Raw genomic sequence first — 18,853 nt, 5'->3', positions numbered from 1 at the left:
ATCTATCAATGGGACCAATTTGAAATCCATAATTTAGAGGATAGGATTCTAAAATCATCAGACGTTCCAGCAAAAATATGCTTAATGTTCACAGAACAAACTCTTCCAGGCTAACTGAGGCTCTAGTGTAAGCCATGAGAGGGCGATAATTATCAATCAGTACAAATAATGCTAAATATCTAGAGATGCACAATAGGGTGCGGTTTCTATAAAATTGCAACCTTAAACAATCCAATTAACGTGCTCCTCCAAATTTTATCATAACATGTAATTTTAACGTAAAATATTTTTAGAATTATCTCAAAATCTATTTTCATATCTAATTATAAAATTTTAAACTCCAAAAATGGTTAAAATCAAATAGATCTATAAACATATGAAAATCTTTAAAACAGAAGGTTTAGATAATGAGTTGCAAGATACACTATTTTTGAAACTCAAAATCTTTTTTTTGTTTCATATTCATACATCTTGATGTCGAGATCATCAATTAAAGAGTTTTTCAACGTTAAAACAACTTTTTCCGATGGATTTTTTATGTGCATCTTTAATTCTACATTTTAAGGTTGCCACCTTATATAAACTTTTTCCTATACAATATAACTGGAAAAAAAAAAACATGAGCCAACATTTCCTATTCCAACATGTGTAATACGCCAGAGCTATTACTAGAGAGAAACTGAACGGATGTATAAATATTACAGAATGACTGCTCAGGGACAAACTCCCCATCTTCCAATAAATGAATATGGCAAACTGCACTTCTTTATTTATAAGCCTTATGAAGGGTAACGCCACTTCCTGTGTAAAATATTTCGAAGCCAGTGGGGAGAAAAATATAATTACAGAAATTCTGCCAAAGAGGAAGAAACTTGTCCTTCACTATTGTACTATACACAATTGAGCATAATGATAACAGATTTTTATCCAAATGCAGAGGATTAAATAGAAGTTACTGGCTCCAGAATTGAAGCATCCATAACCAAAATTCATCATGCAGGGTGGCACTTCAGTTGTCCTTGAAATAGCTCAGGAACATACTAGAGTACAACAATATCTGCAACAGAGCATGCTTTCTTCTGATCTTTCATTTTTTGAAACTGAGCAAGCTAACTTCTGAACTCCAAGGAATTCGTGGCTTTTGGATTACCAGCATCTAGTAAAAAGAAAAACTACTCTCCCAGCAACCTCAGACCCTGATATACAATATTGGGACGAAGTTCATCTAGAGAATCAACAGTTTTAAAGCCATTGAACTCTCGAAGAGCAGTCCAGCCACGATGTGTAAGAAAATCTCGGAAATCATCTTCTGTGTAAAGAGTTTTTTCTTCAGTACGAACCGATAGCCGATCAGAGTCATCATACACTTTAATTGTCAGCCCTGGAGCCAAGAATATGGATGTTATTTCCATGGGGGTAAGTTTTTGTCAGACCAGAATGTAAAGAATACAAATGTAGAGAATGCTTACCCTCATCAAGATGAAGAGTATAGGTACCCAATGGCATGTCCCTGTCAAGGCTGCGAACTACCCCATCTTCATCCTCTAGCCAAAATGTCCTTTTGGTTCGCAAACCAAAAGCAGATTTAATTGCTTCTTTGATAGCCTCTGCAGTACCATCAACACCAATCCTCCTACTGTAGTCACCACTGCTAACTAAAATGACCCTTCCAAATGTAGAATGATTTTCTCCTCCTGCAGAAAACCACAGAAACTTGTTCATACGATTGAATGCAATTTGAGGATGAGGACGTTTACCACTAGTATAAACTTGAGCATATTTAAGAGAATTGATTAATATGGTCCAAACTATGAATCTAGAAGAACACAAAAGCCTCTAGAGGAATAGTCCTAATTGAATTCAATAGGGCCTGTACGACATGCACATCCTACCATGGAAGGACGTCTTACCATTTGCTGAGGTATCTCTCCAATTCCATGGAGGAACATTGTTGGCTGCAACTGCGTCAGCTCCATTAAGTGCAAGAGGATGTCCATCATGATCCAGACGCCGCTCTAAATTGAGAGATGACCTACCACTACCTGCATGGCACATTTTTAGTTTGCAGCCCTTTATCAAAAAATATTTTCTGGTCATAGCCCATTATCGACAATTTTAGCAAAAATCATGGAACTTTTTCTATTAGTGAAGGTCCCAGCAGTAAACATATCATAGCAAATAAGAATGCACTTACAGAAGACATAGACAAGCCTTTAAAGAGACTATGTGGTGTAACTGTTCCATTATCAATAATTCTCTACGAACAGAATAATACTAAAATTAAGTTTTATGCACATCATATTTTGAGTTGGCAAAGAAAATTTAAGTCGTAAATTTCACCAATCTGAATTGGACTTTGCTGATACACACTAAGTTTCATGCTTTACATTGATTAACTAAAGGGATGTGTCTGTATACCATTGGAAAATAAGCTTTGAGCAAATGGATTGCCAATAACTCAAGAGAGTAATTAATAAATACTCAAGTCAATACCATATGAGTGATTCAGTAAACTCAACATTCTTTGGCATTTCCTCTGTATTTACACAGTAATTGGCTAGTATGATTTTCCCAAAAATGAGCCTACAATTACATGGCCAACGGCATCTATTTTTTTTTTGTAAGTGTCCTACAAGGTATTATATTTTACATATCTTATTGTAAATTTTGACAGAAAACACACCAAGTCAAAATGGCATTGATAGTAGGAAATGTTTCATAAAACATGTTTTTAACGAAGTCGTCATCCAAACAGCAAGGAGACCGCATAGTTTTCACCAATATTATAATCATTCAAACAAATTAAGAAGATAAAATTTTTTATAGTCACATGGGCCAGTATCGTGCAATTTGGCCCACAGGACAAACTAGTTAGGAGGATAATTGTTTGCACACTTTGTGATTAATTTTAAAAAAATTGTTTACTTTGAGTACTTAAGACAGCATTGTTTTAGCCCAAAATCAATTTTCCCTCCCTCCCTCAGCAGAAGGCAACATGTTCATAGGGCCCTAGGTAAATGGAAAACTCAAGCACCAGCATTACAATAGTCTACAAGCAGACCAGCACAAGCATGCTGGGCATCATAAACCTAGAATATGCAGTTAAACAGCTCAATGCAAACACTGACATCCCTAAGACGCATCATTGAGCTAATAGGCACCATCAAGCTGAATATGTCCACATTTTAGGATCCCGTTCTTTACGTCAAGATCCACGGCCCTAGGCAATTCCAATTCTAAGAATCTTAATACGTCAAATGGAGTGAAATAGTGAATTCCTCGCTAGAAAGGAATCGCTAAGATCACAAGGACAAAACATTTCCAGCAAATCCGCCCGACCACCTCATCAGCCATAAAAATTTTGGGAAATGATGATTCGCCCATGAATGTGGCTAACACTATTTGGTTATGGCATCCATGTCAAGCAGATCTATTAAAAAACGGGATGCACTCACAATATCATAGATTTGTTGGCCATCATCTATCCATTCAAGACATGAAATCAAACTTACACCACTATCCATCTTGGTTAAACAGAGGATGCACTTACTATTGGACTTAAGGCCCTGACTTCGTTGTTCTCTGATAGTGTTCTTGGTCACAGTGGGAGTGAACCAGAATGCTGGAATTACCAGTTTCTTGACGAACTGGGATTTGGAAAGTTCTAAAACATCGAGTCATGAGGCATGAGTGTAGGGCCTTGAAATCGAAAGGTTTGAGGGGTGGGAGTACACCTCATGACCAAAACTTCAGCCGTCCGACTGCCTGGGCGAAAAAAATTAAAAAAACAACTAGGCGCAATCTGGGCAGGGGCATTATGCGTTTTTGCGTTTGGGCACCCGCCTAGATAGTGAAGGTGCCACCTAGGCACTATTGTTTGGGCACCCGCTTAGGCACCGCCCCATGACAACTTGCAGGCAACGGGAGGTGAGGGCAAAATATTTAATTTTTCCCCTTAAAAAGGGAGGACAAGGGTTTTAGGGGATATTCTAAACCCCCAATAGAAAATCCGTGGCCTTTAGGGTGAGAAACACCTCTCTAAAACAACTCTTTTGTGACTTATCGAAAGATCGATAAATTTTTTATTTTTTCGATTTCTTCCCAAAACAAAGGCAATAGTTTGTGGGTGGATTTGGAGCTTCTAATAGTTGATTTTGAGAACTTTTGACGACCCAATAGACGAGGTTTGTACAGGCACCAATTTGATTTTGATATTTTAAAGTATTATCATATTTGAAAGAGGGTTTTGATTTTATTTTGCTATAACATATTATGTTATGAATCATGTATCTTTTCTTTAATTTTTTTTATTTTACGATATATTTACATGTTTGTAATTTAAAGATTGATTTTTTTTGGTGATTTTTACTCACTTGGACGATAAAATTGAGCATATATCGTATTCTCTTATGAATAATTGATTCCTTTTTTGTACAATGTGTCTTATTTTGATATTCTATTTTTTTTTGCTTTAGTTTATTTGATAAATAATTGATTATGTGATATCTTAATGGGCTAAGTCTTATGTGAAAGTGAAACTAAAATCTTAAAATGTCTTATATGTCCAATTATTCATTTAAGTCTTATTGTTAGTGTCTTATGTTTGGGGAGGGGGGAGGGGGGGTTTATTTGGTGAGGGAACCCTGTCTCTAGGCAGCGAAGCACCCAAACCGCCTAGGTGCCCCAATCCGTTTTTTTGAACATTGATCATGACTGTGAGCCAGGGCATGAGGGAAATATCCGAGAATTTGATGTGATAGAGAAAATGTCTGAGAATAAGCCTTGCGTGGGAAGACTAGGCCTAGAGAGGACATGAGCCTAAATCCCTAACCTCGAGCTTTCTCACAGCATGTGCATGGACAGTAGCAAGTAAGAAGCCACTCTGATAAGTTTTGAACTGCTTAATCAGAGTTATGCAAATATACTAGAGAGAGGACCCCCGCATCAACAGAAGTGCATGTCCTGAGGGGTGCAACCGCAATCAATTCTACATTCAGAAACCGGGTATAATATTGGGTCATCTTTGATAGAAACCGGGCATAATATTGGGTCATCTTTGATAAACCAAGCACGTACCCCTGCCGGAGACTGTGAGACATGGTTTTGTTGGGTTTACTTGAAAAAATGGCTTTAAGTTTTGAAGCTGGCCCAGTGGAGTACCATACTGCCCAATTTAACCTCGTGAAGGATACTAATTTCCCAATTTATATTTTTCTCGGATGCCGGACTGAATTAATTTGTTTGAGAATGACTAAGAATGATTTATGATGATTTTTTTAGAATTTTTATAAAATTTTTATTTTGGGTAAAATTGATTTCCTAAAATTGTTGACGCATAATTCCAATTAAGCACAGTTTGCACATGTGGGGAGAGGCATACATTTGGCCAGTGTATGCCATGTGGACCCCACATGGCTGTCATGTTGTTTCCATGCGTAGATGATGTGGCGCACTTTCCTAGGCATGGAGCCCTAGTTTGGATAGTGCACTTATCTTGGTTATGTGCAATATTTTTTATGAAGCTTTTACATGTGTATGTGTGCATGTGTGGAAAATGTATTTCTAAATATTGCATTTGAATTTGGAAAATCTAGCTAATAGGATTTGCGGAGAAAAAGTGATTTACTAGTGTCTTGATCATCTATTGGTTGTGTGTGTGGTTTATGACATCACATGTGTGATTTATGGCACTCATGACACCACATGTGTGGCTTATGACTCCACATGTGTGATGTGGTCTTATTGAGAGTGATGTTTTTACTTTATGGAATTCAAATTTTTGAGTGAGAAAAGAAACCCTACAGAGGAGCTCATCCCACTTAAAGAGATTTTTCATCACATAAAATCTTGATCAAGGTTTTATAAAATCAAGGGTGATGATAGGAGCAAAAATTTGAGTTTCTGACAAATGTAATAGAAATTCAGTTGTGGGAAATTTGGACGTAATTAGGGCTGAATTTGTTGATAAAGGTGATTTAAACCCATCCTATGATAGCCATGGAGGGTGATGACATAGGCTAGGATCAAAAGCCTCTTCCAACCCTTGGATGGTTCAATCAAGGGCTAAGATTCAATCACAACTAAACCCACACTAGCAACCACATATAAAAGGGTAACTTGACCTAATTTTCCATACTTCAAATGAACAATTTAGAACGATAGAGCGAGTCATAAGTGACACACCCCACCTAGCCTTGCCATCCTTGAGCCTTTAATTCATGAGTGTGAATTGAATGAGAGTTAGTGCATAATATGGAGGCTCAGTGAATGGTACATGTTGTCCCCACGATGCCTTGCACCAATATGTACAATAGTCCTTTTTTTTTATCACTTGGGTCCTAAAAATTCCAGAGAACTCTAGTGGATTCATGGAGGGTCTAGATTCTAGACCTACCCTAAGGGAAGGGCTGGAAGGCATTGTCTAGAATGTTTTACAGGCTAGAAGGTTAATAGCCATTGGATTTGCCACGTGTGTCAATCCTAACCATTGGTTGTAAGGCCCAGTGCCTATATAAGGGGGAGGACCCCTCATTTAGACCACAACTCAGAAAGTTGTAAGCTCTTGAGTTCCAGTGGAATACAAGCCGTTCTTATTCAATTTGTTTGTGTCCCTCTCTCTTGTACTAGTGTGTGTTGGTTGAGCTAGTGTGTGGGTGATGAGTACTAGCATTGACTATCTTATCATGCTTAGTTAATGCACACTTGTGCTCGTGATTGGGAAGGCTAACTTATCCTCGACGGATTAAGTTACGAGTGTCGCACGGTCAAAGCACAAGGCTTCACTAGGGCCGTGATAGGTGGTATCTAAACAAAGGTTGAGGGAACCACCAGATTGGTTTGTGGCAGCTAACATACTTGTGGGTTAAGAGCATGCGACCATGTCTTATGGGGTGACCGATGGTAACCAGGCTCATGGCAATACCAACAAGGAGGGGAAAAGGGACAAATCCTAAGATCCGTTGGCTGCCTTAGACAAATGAGTTGCATGATCGGAGCTCACTATGGCAGATGTCCAAGAACTACTTGGGGAAATCGGTCAGAAGGACTCGAGACTGAGCTCGAAAACCTCAAGAATGGCATGTTGTGTGCCTTGAATGAGATGACCAACACTGGACACCTTTGAGAGCAAGGTGATGGCACTCCTGTCCAAGCTGCAGAAGTAAGTTGAAGAGCTAAGAAGCGACTTAACGTTGTGTAAGAGGGCCATGAACAATGGGGGCATCATGGCTCATGAAGTTCCAAAGGTGCATACTCCTGACCCCAAAAACTTCAATGGGTGAAGGGATGCTTGGGAGCTAGACAACTTCCTATGGTAAATGAGAGGTATTTTGTGGTCATCTCCCTGAGGGATGAGAAAACCAAGGTACCTACAACCACTATGAACCTCACATACACAGCTACACTCTGGTGGTGAAGAAGACACCGATATCGAGCAAGGGAGTTGCACCATTGATACATGGATGATTTTAAGAGGGAGATCAAAAGGCAGTTCTATCACGAAAATGTTGAGTACTTGGCCTGAAAGAATCTTAACCGGCTAAGGCACATGGAGTCCCATCCGTGACTATGTCAAGGAGTTCTCCACTCTCATGCTGGAAATTCATGATATTGCCAGGAAAGACTTGATATTTACTTCATGGACGGGTTGCAACCATGGGCTGAACAAAGAGACATGGGGTGCACGACTTAGTATCGGCCATGGCGGTGGCCAAGCATTTGGTGGAGTTGAGAAAGAGCAGTCCCTCTAAGCAGGCGGCCCTTCAAGGATGACCAGGATAATGACGAAGGTGACCAGGAGAGAGTCTCCAACAATCAAGGATGACCTAACAAGGCCTTAGGTGGGAAAAGCAGCAAGGAAGGTAAGAGTGACGAGGAACAAAGGGATGTGTCCAAGTCACAAAGTGTGGGATGCTACATATGTAATGTACCACACCGGGCACGGGATTGCCATAAGGAGGCCCTTAATGACCTAGTGGCAAGGTTGGACAACATCAATGAGTCTCAAATGGGGTCACTACAGATCTTTAATGGGATGAAGGCTGAGATGGAGAGACCCAAGGCCCCAAGCAAGAGTCTCATGTATGTGGGGGCTCAAGCCAATAAGAAGGCCATGATCGACACAGAAGCCACACACAACTTCGTCTCCGTTGAAGCTAGTCCATTGGGATTGAAGTTTGCCAAGGAGACGGCCTAGGTAAAAGCCGTCAATTCAGAGGTCAAACCCATTCCTGGCACAGCTCGTGGAGTAGACATATCCCTTGGCCTATGCAGTGGCAAGGTCGATCTGTCTGTTGTGCCTATGGATGATTACCAGGTGATCCTCGGTATGGACTTCCTGAGTCAGGTAAGGGTGATGCTCATGCCATTTGCAAACTTTGTGTGTATCATGGAGGAGGGAGCTCCATGCATGGTGCCTGTGGTACAAGGCACCAAGACCGCACTAAAGACCCTATCAGCTATGCAACTCACCAAAGAAGGGGAGTTGATTTATGTGACTGCCATGGGGAAAGTACCTAAAAATGGGAACCTAAGGAAGTAGACCACGTCTCAGAGAGGGCCAAAGATATGAGGCCACCAGAGCTATCTAATAGGTTGCTCCCAAGGAGAAAGATAGCAAGCCAGAGTCTGTGACAAGAGCTTGCCAATTCCAAGGGATGGCACGTGACGAGATGCGGGATGGACAGCACCACAAAGAAAGGCGGTACACGGTACGGGACAAGGAGATAAAAGCTATGGGCCAATGCCTAAGGGAAAGAAGGCTGAGAATGTCCTCACACAAACGGCACGTCGACAAGGAGGCCACCGCGAAGGGAGTACTTGAAGGAGCCTGTCGGACCGAAAGGCTAGCTGGGGGCACTCTCAAGCGCTACGAAAAGTCGAGGACCAGGACACATCATGGAAGAAGTTCGAAAAGGGTGTCGCCAGATTAGGCGCAGGAGAATGTCACGCCCAAAAATGCCACATGTTGTCCCTATGATGACTTGTACAATATGTACAATAGTCATTTTGTTATCACTTGGGTCCAGAACATTCTAGAGAACTTTCGATGGTTCATTGAAGGTCTAGAGGGTTTCCAGATCTATCCTAAGGGAAGGGCTGAAAGGAATTATCTAGAATGTTGTATAGGCTAGAAGGCTCCTAGCCATTGGATCTATGACATGTATCAATTTTAACCATTGGCTATAAGGCCCAGTGCCTATATAAGGGGGAGGACCCCTCATTTGGACCACACCTTAGAAAGTTGTATGTTCTTGAGTTCCAGTGGAATACAAGTTCTTCCTATTCAATTCGTTTGTGTCCCTCTCTCTTGTGCTAGTTCCTATTGTGTGTGCGTGTTGGATGAGCTAGTATGTCGGTGGTGCGCTGGCTATCTTATCATACTTGGTCGGTGCACGCATGTACTCGTGGTTGGGAAGGTTGACTTGTCCTCAACAAACCAAGGTACGAGTGCAGCACTGTCAAAGCATGGACCTTCACTAGGGCCATGATATTATGCTCATATACCTTTGAAGGCCTAAGCATAGTATCAAGTGGACTTCATTTGCTTTCTGTAAATCCCAACTACAGCAAGGTAAATCTCATGGGTTGGCTCATATATTAATCGCTCCATTTCAACATTAGATTATTTGCTCTTGTGTACCTTGCATTCCTAGGCAACTTGGTGTAGTCTTTGATTATCTTTCTTTAAGCTCCTACAACTGAAATCTTTTTGAGATTCTTATGAGAAATGAGTAAAACCTCCTTTCATTGCATTAGAAACTTATCTCTTGAAGCCTCCATTATGTGCCTTTGTCCATGGCATCCACGCTCATCTCTCCACGCACCCACGCCTAGCTTTTGCTACTCTCCCACACACTTGAAAGGTGGCTATGTAGATTTTCAGGCTATAAATTAAAAATTTTCATCCTGTTCTTTTATTAATTGCTATAAATTATACTAACAGGTGCCATGAATACAATAAATTCAGCCTACTACAATCTAGAATCTTTTTTAACTTATTGCCAAAAATAAACTTTACTTAATTGAATACAATACTAAGACTTTAGGAAGCAAAAAGAAGAACAAAACAGCAGTAAATAAAACTAAATAACAAAGGGAAGATTTACTGGGTTTTGCCTAGGGTTACCCCTCTAGGGCTTAGCAAACTTACATCCAATTACCTGACCAATGGTGCACTCAGAATTCAGGATCCTATTGAACTCTCAACTATGAACTAGAAAGCACATCTTAGTCACCCTTGCTGTATTTTTTGTGGAGCAAGAGAGCAACATACACAACTAGGGTTTAACTACGAAGACCCTCTAAAAAACTAAGGCCGGCAACAAAAGCACCAAACCCTAAGTCTAGGGCTGAGTGTACCGCTCTTTTTATGCCTTTTTTGCTAGGCGTGCCACCCTATGTACTTAGGGAGGGTGGCCTGCCACTATTTAGAGAGAAGCTTCGAGAGAGAGATGAGAGAGAAACTTAGAAAGAGAGGCATGGAGAGAGAGACAAGAGAGATCAAATGATGTACAATGAGGGGGCAAACCCCATATTTATAGACCACTAGGGCCTAGATGTCCCAATCAAAGTAGGAGTTCAAGGTGACCGAGAATTATTTAGTTATGAGGTGAGAGAGAAATTTAATCTTAGATCAGCCATCATGATCTAGAGTGAATCTTTAGGGACCTTATCCCCTAAGATTTGACCCATATCCACTTTTAATTCATCCAGAACTTTGACCAGTCAAAACTTATCCTCTAGAATTAACTAGAACAATCTAGAATAATCTAGAAATCCCCCATTAGCTCATAAAGAGATACTTAGGAATTCAAACTAATTCAAACTTGGTCATATCCAAGATCAGCCATCAGGATCTAGAGTAAATCTTTAGGAGCCTTATCACCTAAGATTTGACATGTATCCACTTCTAATCTATCTAGAACTTTGACCAGTCAAAACTTATCCTTTATAATTATCTAGAACAATCTAGGATAATCTAGAAATCCCATTCTCTTATAAAAAGATAATTAGGAATTCAAATTAATTCAAACTTGGTCAAAGATTACTAGATAACAAGAAAATCATTAAGATAATCTCGAAAGAATATATTTTTAACCAAATAATACTTTACCAAAAAAATATTCCACAAAAACTTATTTTTAATAAAAAGAACATGTGCCACTTGAAAAAGCGTGTCCCCCATAAAGAGAGATGTGCGGCCCCTAGTGGGGTCCATGTGAAAACCCCTTAGTGGGGCCACATGTGTGAGGCTGGGTCCTTAGCCCCTCCACATGGGTCCCTCCAAGAAAATCCAAAATTCCAAAAGTACTCCCGTAATTTTAAAATACCCTTTTAAGGGTTTAACACATTTAAATTTCGTTTTTTAAATTCTAAAAAGTTCCCAAAATTCACAGAAGACACATTTTTAGTTGAAAACAATATTTCTGGAGTTCCACAAAAATCCAAAACACACAGGATTACAACTTGTAAGCGGATAGGTACCTAATGAGTCAAAAAAAATTAACTATAAGAGCACTCCACCCGTGCCAGAATTCATGATCAACTAATGTCTTCTCAAACTAAGGATCCATGACCCACAGCCAAGTGCAGGGGCTCATGATTGGCCCATCAAAATTAGCCATCAAATAATGGAACCACAACCCTAGTATGTGGATTATGGGTTCTCCCCCTAAAAGCAAGTTAGATGCACATACAATGCAAAGGGGCACGCTCTCAATACACATATACATGTGTCCATCTATATACGGTTGCTTCCCAAATGTGGTTGTCATATATACATGCCGTGTAAAAGTTTTGTTGAGAATTTGGCCCTCACTCTCACAGGCCCTTCCTCTGCACACCGGAGACTGCACAGCTCTCCTGACGTACAAACAACATCCCTGAGCATCTCTCCAAGCTCAACAAGGGATAACCCTCAATAAACCCTCAAAGGTACTGCCATATGCCCACGAGTAAAGGTTTTGGACATAACTCGAGCTATAAACTGCCCAACCCTAGGTCCGTCAACCATAGTACACTACCACTGAAGTGCATAAATCACTATAAATGATTTTATATACAAGCTCTTTAGGCCTTCAAAGCCCATGAGCCCCAACAACACCGGGCCCTACTTCTTTGATCATTGTTGAGTTTCAACACCCATTTTAGTGGGGTATTATTTCATTATGGTGCATTGACTCGAAGCCTTGAATCTTACACTATTGGAAGGGACCATAACAAGATTTGTAACTAAATCCCTAGAAGTCATACGGGCACTTGAGAAACTTTCATTGGCTAGTAATATATACATTTTGATTTGTTTGAATGGAGATTTGAGTTCATGTAAGTTTTTGCATTCCAAGTGTTTGTGTCAATTAATGAATTGTATGTATGAGGATAAATTGTTATCAAGAGAAATCGTATTGCACCTTTTTCTCAACCCCATGGTCTCTGTTTTTAGTGGGAATTGTATTAGGGACTATTTGAAGTGATCGTTTGTAATTTTGGAGAGAAGGTATGCGAGGAATCGAGTTTTTAGCAGCCATATATGCTGCTGTAAATTGCATGAGCGAAGTGTAATACAAGTTGTATTGAATAAAATTTTGTTTTCCTATACCTTGAAGTCGTCCTCTATACACTCTTAACACTTAAAATATATCAAGTAGAGTTGAGTTCTATAAGTCTAGCCCGTGGTATGATTACAAATATGGATTATAACTGGATGACAAGACAAAGTTCAAAGTCTAGCCCATGGCATGATTACAAATAGGGATTATAACTGGATGACAAGACAAATTTATGACATATGATTTTTAGAATGTTTATTTGATCTTTGTGAATCTTCTGATATTTTATTTTTGTCATTTGGATTTATAAATTAAGAGAAATTAATTTTACAATGCCTTAAATAAATTATAAGATTTTAAAAAAAAATACAAAATAAAATATTTTCTAAAATTAGATGGGACACTCCATAAATATGGTAGCCCAATTTAGAACATATGGGATTGGATGGGGCACACCCCACCCATAGGGACTAACTTGTTCTCCAAGATTGGGTGATAGTTATTCCCCTATTTGATGGCTTTTCTTTTGGGTATAGTCAACTCGCATGATAAGATCAAATATTTAAAATATTTAACAAATCTTTGAATCAAGATTGCTTGATCCAAGAAATAAAAAACGGATATACTAAAATAAAAGTAAGATATATACTCTTTCTTTATTTAAAGATTTGATGGGAATAGATCTAGGAAAGAGAGGATAAGGCTCTAGCTCATCTATTTGAATCTTGATGGTGGATCAAAGAAATAGATGGCTCAAATCTCTCACCCCACGAGTCTCTCTAGATCGACGGTCAATATTTGACCCTACGAATTGAGGCAAACCCCAAGGCATAGAAAATCTATAAAAAGAGGTTTATCTTCTATCTTCTCTCTACAAAGGTTTATCTCTCTCTCAAAGATCTCTCTATAGGTTCACGCCCCACCTATTTCTATCTTCTCTCTACAAAGGTTTATCTCTCTCTCAAAGATCTCTCTATAGGTTCACGCCCCACCTAAGGCTTCAAGATCTCTCCCAAGTTTCTCTAAGGGGGGCATGCCACAACCAAAATCTCTCTCAAGCCCAGGGGAGCATGCCCAAGTAATCTCTCTCAAGCCTAGGGGGGCATGCCCAAGTAATCTCTCTCAAGCCAAGGGGGCAATGCCCAAGTCATCTCTCTCTCTCTCTCTCTTTGCTAGGTGGCACGCCCAAGCTAAAGTTCGCTTGTGGTGGTTTGATTTTTGGGGAGCAAAGGGGATCCCCTTTGCCTGTAGATCTCTCTCTCTTTCTTTGATCTATCTCTCATCTCTCCAAACATCAAGCCAAAGGGGTATGAGCAAGACTAAATCATTGAGGCCTTAGGTAGTTGGTTCTAGATTGAGATCCATATGCCATGAAGAGGGTTTTGCCATATGTAAGAGAATCAAGAGACCGATCATAGATCCCGAGCACCATCGGAACGAAGAGACTTGATGTGGGATGTACTAAGCCCTGTAGAGGTAATCTCCGGCAATTTTACTTTTTCAAATCTTTATTTGTGATTTGATCTTCTCTTCCCAAAAAGCAATGAGTTAAGATTTTGATTTAAGGAATTGTATTCAATAGTGGTAGCAAGTGAGAACTGTGTTTTTTTTCTTTTATTTATTTGTTTCAAGAGTTATTTGCTTGTAATTGGACATTGTGAGTATTCTTGCCGATGTGAGAATAAGAAAAATAAGAAAAATTTTAATTTATATATACCGCGATTGATCATATAGTCCAACTTTCATTGGTATCAGAGCTAGATTTACTTGCTTCCCTATCTATTTTATTTAACTATTTTTGGTGAGTTGGAAAGAGATATAAGAAAGCCAAGGACTTTTGTGGTCAAGTGATACCTCTCAAGAAGAATTATTGGCACATTCAAACGCCGAAGAGGCACTCTGCAAAATCGGGTATTCTTGTCATTTTTGAAGCGTTGATATGAACAAGATAATGAGGTATTTCTTTGATGCATACTTCAGTGATATTATGTATTTGTGAGAGTAGGATCTACCTACAAAATTAGTTATGGACTCATCAATGAAGGGTGTCAGTTCTGACCGTCCAAAATCCAGGAATTGTCCATTGGTTTCCGTGAATTTTTCCACCAATCATGTGATTTTATTTTTAGCTGAAATTTGACCATGACTCGTCAAATTGAGTCTACTTTCAAACAAAAAAAGTTTCATGAAGAAAACCCTTGTGGTTTGAAAGATATGGTGAATTAATTGAAAGGTTTGCAAGTGTTATTTTCTGCAACGAAAACTGACTCAATGACTAGGAAGTCATGATTTTATTTTCATTCTTAACAGAATGTTTCGAGGCTCACACTAAGTTTCTAGACTTCCATTTTGAGTCTAGTTTCTAATAAAATTTATTTGAGAGAGAAATATCCATGGGAAGAGAGGAATAAAGATGTTGGATTGAAGAGAGATCATCCTGAATTTTCAGCAGTTTGGTGTGATCTTCATTGAGACATGAATAGCTATATTTATCAAGCCTACTTAACAGAGTGATATGAGGCTTGTGGAAACATGTGGTACCATTTTGTGTCTACTTTTCAAACAAAATTGGTTTGAAAGGGAAACTCCATGAGGGTAGAGAGAAAAGACAATTTTACTAGATAGTATTCATCCTGAAATTCTACAGTATGATTTATTTTGTGATGTGAATGTCACTTATTTATTTTTCTGGAGAAAAGTATTATTTGGGATTCACACCATGATTTTATGTTTTAGTTTTGAGTCTAGTTTTCAACAGAAAAGATTTAAAAAAGAAATCCTTTGTGAATTGAGAGAAACAAACATTTTATTGAGAGGTGCGCAACCTGATTTTCTGCTAAGAAAATTGTATTGTGACGAGAATGTCATTAATCATAGACCCACTAAATGGTGCAATTTAGGGATGGAACTAAGAACTATTTTATATTTTTTAATCTATTTCAATACTCAAAAAGTTTCAGAGATAAAGTCCTCATGAGTTGAGAGATATCGTATTTCTATCATGGGATGCTCATCTTCTATTCTACAGTAAATTAAAAGATGTGGCATGTTGAGGCACATCTTTGTACTTCTCATAATTGAAGCTTTTTAAGGCTCATTCAAAAGTTTCATAATGTGCCATGAGTATGATTTATAACAATAAAACTTCAGAGAGAAATAATACAAAGTTGGCGAGATATGATACTCTACGTGAAGAGTGTTCAATCTAAGAATTGTAGAAAGAAGAAACACAATACCTGTAAAATCATCTTGGTTTCTTCACAATGAATGGATTTGTAGAGAGACATGGTGGCAGCATAGAAACTCTAAAGATCAGTGGGAGAATTAAATTTGTGATCTTTGGAATGATAGCATGAAGAAGAGTATTCATTTCTATATGTATAGGAGAATCCAAAGGCCGAAGAGTTGGGTGCTTCATCAACGTATAAAAGATGATGACCAAGTGTTTCTTCATCAGTTGTGTGCTCTTTCAAGTCTATAAAGCTCGTCAGCAAGTAAAACCAAAGAATCAAGAAAGCCCAGGTACCACACTACATGGTTTTAAAGTATGAAATCTATCCCACATTACATGGTATGGTCATATAGGGAAAGAGGATTCAAATGACTTTTTACTTTATATTTTATAGACTTCTTTGATTATATTTTGGTTGTTTGTTTATGAATATGCATGGAGTGTATGGACATTAGGAAATAAGTGCTAACACGTTTGAAGGAGCCAATTTTTCTTAATACTCTGTGTTTTAGTACCTCGTTGTGCTTGGAAGAACTACTTAAGGAAGTGATACACATGGAGATGTGGTTTGATCAAGGACTATGAGCCTAAGTATGAAACATGAGAGATGGGTATGGCTCATTCACCTATGTAAGCACGAAAGGAGTGCTCCGATGGAACCTAGTCTTAATGACCATTGTCCCAATAATGTCCAGTAATATGATGTGTTGCATGTGATGACAATCACATGATAAAGTCTCCATATTTGCCAATAAGAAGTGTTTTTGTCAGGTTTTGATAACCATTCTTTAGTCATGCTTTATTTTGGATAAAATTATAAGATGGACTTTATGATTTGTTTTGTGGCTATAAACATGATTTGGTAAGTAATTAATAGTGAATGTGATAAAAACGATTTATGAAGACTAAGCATGTATTTAAAATTAAATTGGATCATTTGTGAAAAATCTAAGTCTATGGATATGGTTTTGAGAAAGCCCCATAGTCTTGCGAGGTCCACTAAGTATTTAAGAAAAATCGTTTTTACACCACTATGCTATTTTCTAACTATGGTTTGTAAAAATATACCAAGTCAAGAGTTTTTGATATAAGGAAAAACATTGGGTCTTTAAAGTATTTTATGTCCATATGAAAAAGTGTCATTAATCTATGCACTATTTTCAGATACCCACATGTCTTGACTCTTGTTTTCTTAATACCGATTAAGTGATCTGCTTTTGAGTTCTTTAGAATCCTCGATTACCTAAGACCATGAACCATAGAGTATGTCATAGAATGGTCATCTTGTTAGATCTCCTTGACACGTGATGTGTGGATTAGAGAACTTGGTCTGTATGAGTTTACAACCAAGAGCGTAGTGCAGTTGAACCTTTGTGGTTCGAAAAATGGTTTTACGAAACCAAACGAGTATTGAGTTATTGTTTGGTATGAGACTTGTTATACGACCTCATGACACAGGCATGAGAATGCTGAGATAATATTTTTTATATGTTATGTTGAGTGAGAGCTGTTAACAATCCCAACAATTTCTATCAGTGGGAATGATGTTTTGGTGTGGACTCTTTCCCCCTCCAGGTGCTTCACAGTCGCCTCATTCTATAGGAGATTCATCCAATCTCCCATTCTGCCCTTCAATCCCTATTCGATCCTAGCTAAAGTGTGGCCCTCGATTGCACCCCCAAGGGTTCAGACTTTCAATTGGATAGCAGGATCACAGAGAGCATTAACCATGGATCAACTACAAAAGTGGGGAATCCATACTGCAAACAAATGTATTATGTGCCAAAATGAGGAGGAATCCAATGCTCATTTGTTCATTCATTGTGAACAAGCGAGATACCTTTGGAGTTGACTCTTACTACTCTTTGGCCTACAATGGGTTACTCCACCCACAGTACTATCCCTTTTATCCACAGATTTCGCCAAGCCCTGGCCCAAAGCTGGAAAAACCATTTGGAAGGCTATCACTGCTGCGCTTATATGGGTTATTTGGATAGAGAGGAATAATAGGATATTCCAGGGACTCTATCAACAGTTGCCTGCACTTCTCCACAAGGTTAAGACTTTGGTAACTTTTTGGGCAACCAATCACAAATTCTTCGCGGGCACACCCACAAACGTTTTTCTAAGCCGTTGGGATAACATCCTTTTTCACCAACCAAGAAAAACTCACAAAAACCAACAACTGGCAACCACCCCCGAGAGGAACCATCAAACTTAATTTTGATGGTTCCTCAAGGGGCAACCCAGGGCCAGCCGGGGCCGAGGGAGTATTCCGAGATCATGAGAGGAATATTCTGCTCACGTACGCCGAACCCCTTGGCCATACAGACTCACAACATGCTGAAGTGATGGCACTGTTGATAGGGCTCAAGCACTTTAACACCTCTTGGGGATCCCACTTGATAGCTGAAGGGGATGCATACAACATTATATCTTGGACATCTGAAAAGTCTAAACCCTAGTATATAGCTTCAATCTTTGATGAGAATGAATTCATTTTCAGGGATATCAGCGTCTCTTGGAGGCATAACTTCAGGACGTCCAACATGTTCGCAGATCTCATGGCCAACGACAGAGCCGATCTTACAAACAGTCTTGGACCTCCTCAAAGTTAGCTGCAGGGTCTCTGTCTCTTTTCTATCTCACCACTTGTATTTATGTTGTAAATAGGGGGTTATATAAACCCTCTCACCGTTTTTGCTGAGCCAACCCATTGTTGTCATAGGACTGGACTGTTTTTTTGCTTTCATGTAAAGGGATTACCTTGCCCATCAGGGTTTTGGTAGCTCCCAATTTTTTGTAAGGAACGCTCCCATTACTTGTATTTACTTCTTTCATTCTTCAATGAAACAGTTAACTTTATCGAAAAAAAAAAAAAACCATCCCATGATTATTTTTAGCTGCTTGGATATTCAGATATACAGATATCTTATTATGAAAAGATCCAAATGAACTCAGTATTCTAGTGGGAGCACCTGCATGTGTTTGATGGGCCAGCTGGAACAACATACCGTTGTTCACCCATGGAACCCGGATGTGTGGCGTTAGTTGTATGGCTACAGAAAGGAGT

General features: G+C 39.0%; 1 protein-coding gene and 1 long non-coding RNA gene across 5 annotated transcripts in view; one reads left to right on the top strand and one right to left on the bottom strand.

The window, feature by feature from the left end:
- Positions 1–749: 749 nt before the first annotated feature.
- Positions 750–18,853, bottom strand: part of LOC18434997 (trihelix transcription factor GT-1) — a 35,335-nt gene continuing 17,231 nt past the window's right edge. For all 3 annotated transcript variants that reach the window (XR_016058213.1, XR_016058214.1, XM_006845054.4), the window contains 3 exons: positions 1,911–2,042; positions 1,470–1,694; positions 750–1,381 (listed from right to left, as the gene is read on the bottom strand). Coding sequence is in view for 1 of the 3 variants with exons in the window: in XM_006845054.4 (XP_006845117.2) it covers positions 1,173–1,381; positions 1,470–1,694; positions 1,911–2,042 (566 nt within the window). In the remaining 2 variants the exon portion in view is untranslated. The remainder of the gene's footprint in view (positions 1,382–1,469; positions 1,695–1,910; positions 2,043–18,853) is intronic.
- Positions 9,422–18,553, top strand: LOC148781703 (uncharacterized). 2 transcript variants are annotated; one of them, XR_016058216.1, is made up of 2 exons: positions 9,422–9,571; positions 15,933–18,553. It is a non-coding gene; the product is annotated as an uncharacterized LOC148781703 (long non-coding RNA). The 2 variants fall into 2 exon arrangements; XR_016058215.1 differs by lacking the exon at positions 9,422–9,571 and adding an exon at positions 14,421–14,504.

Source organism: Amborella trichopoda, chromosome 6 (genome assembly GCF_054954075.1).
Source record: "Amborella trichopoda isolate Santa Cruz 75 chromosome 6, AtrichopodaSantaCruz75HAP2 v2.0, whole genome shotgun sequence".
Taxonomy (NCBI): Eukaryota; Viridiplantae; Streptophyta; class Magnoliopsida; order Amborellales; family Amborellaceae; genus Amborella; species Amborella trichopoda.
The sequence above is the reverse complement of the archived record's forward strand: the minus strand, read 5'-3'. Positions and strand labels throughout refer to the sequence as shown.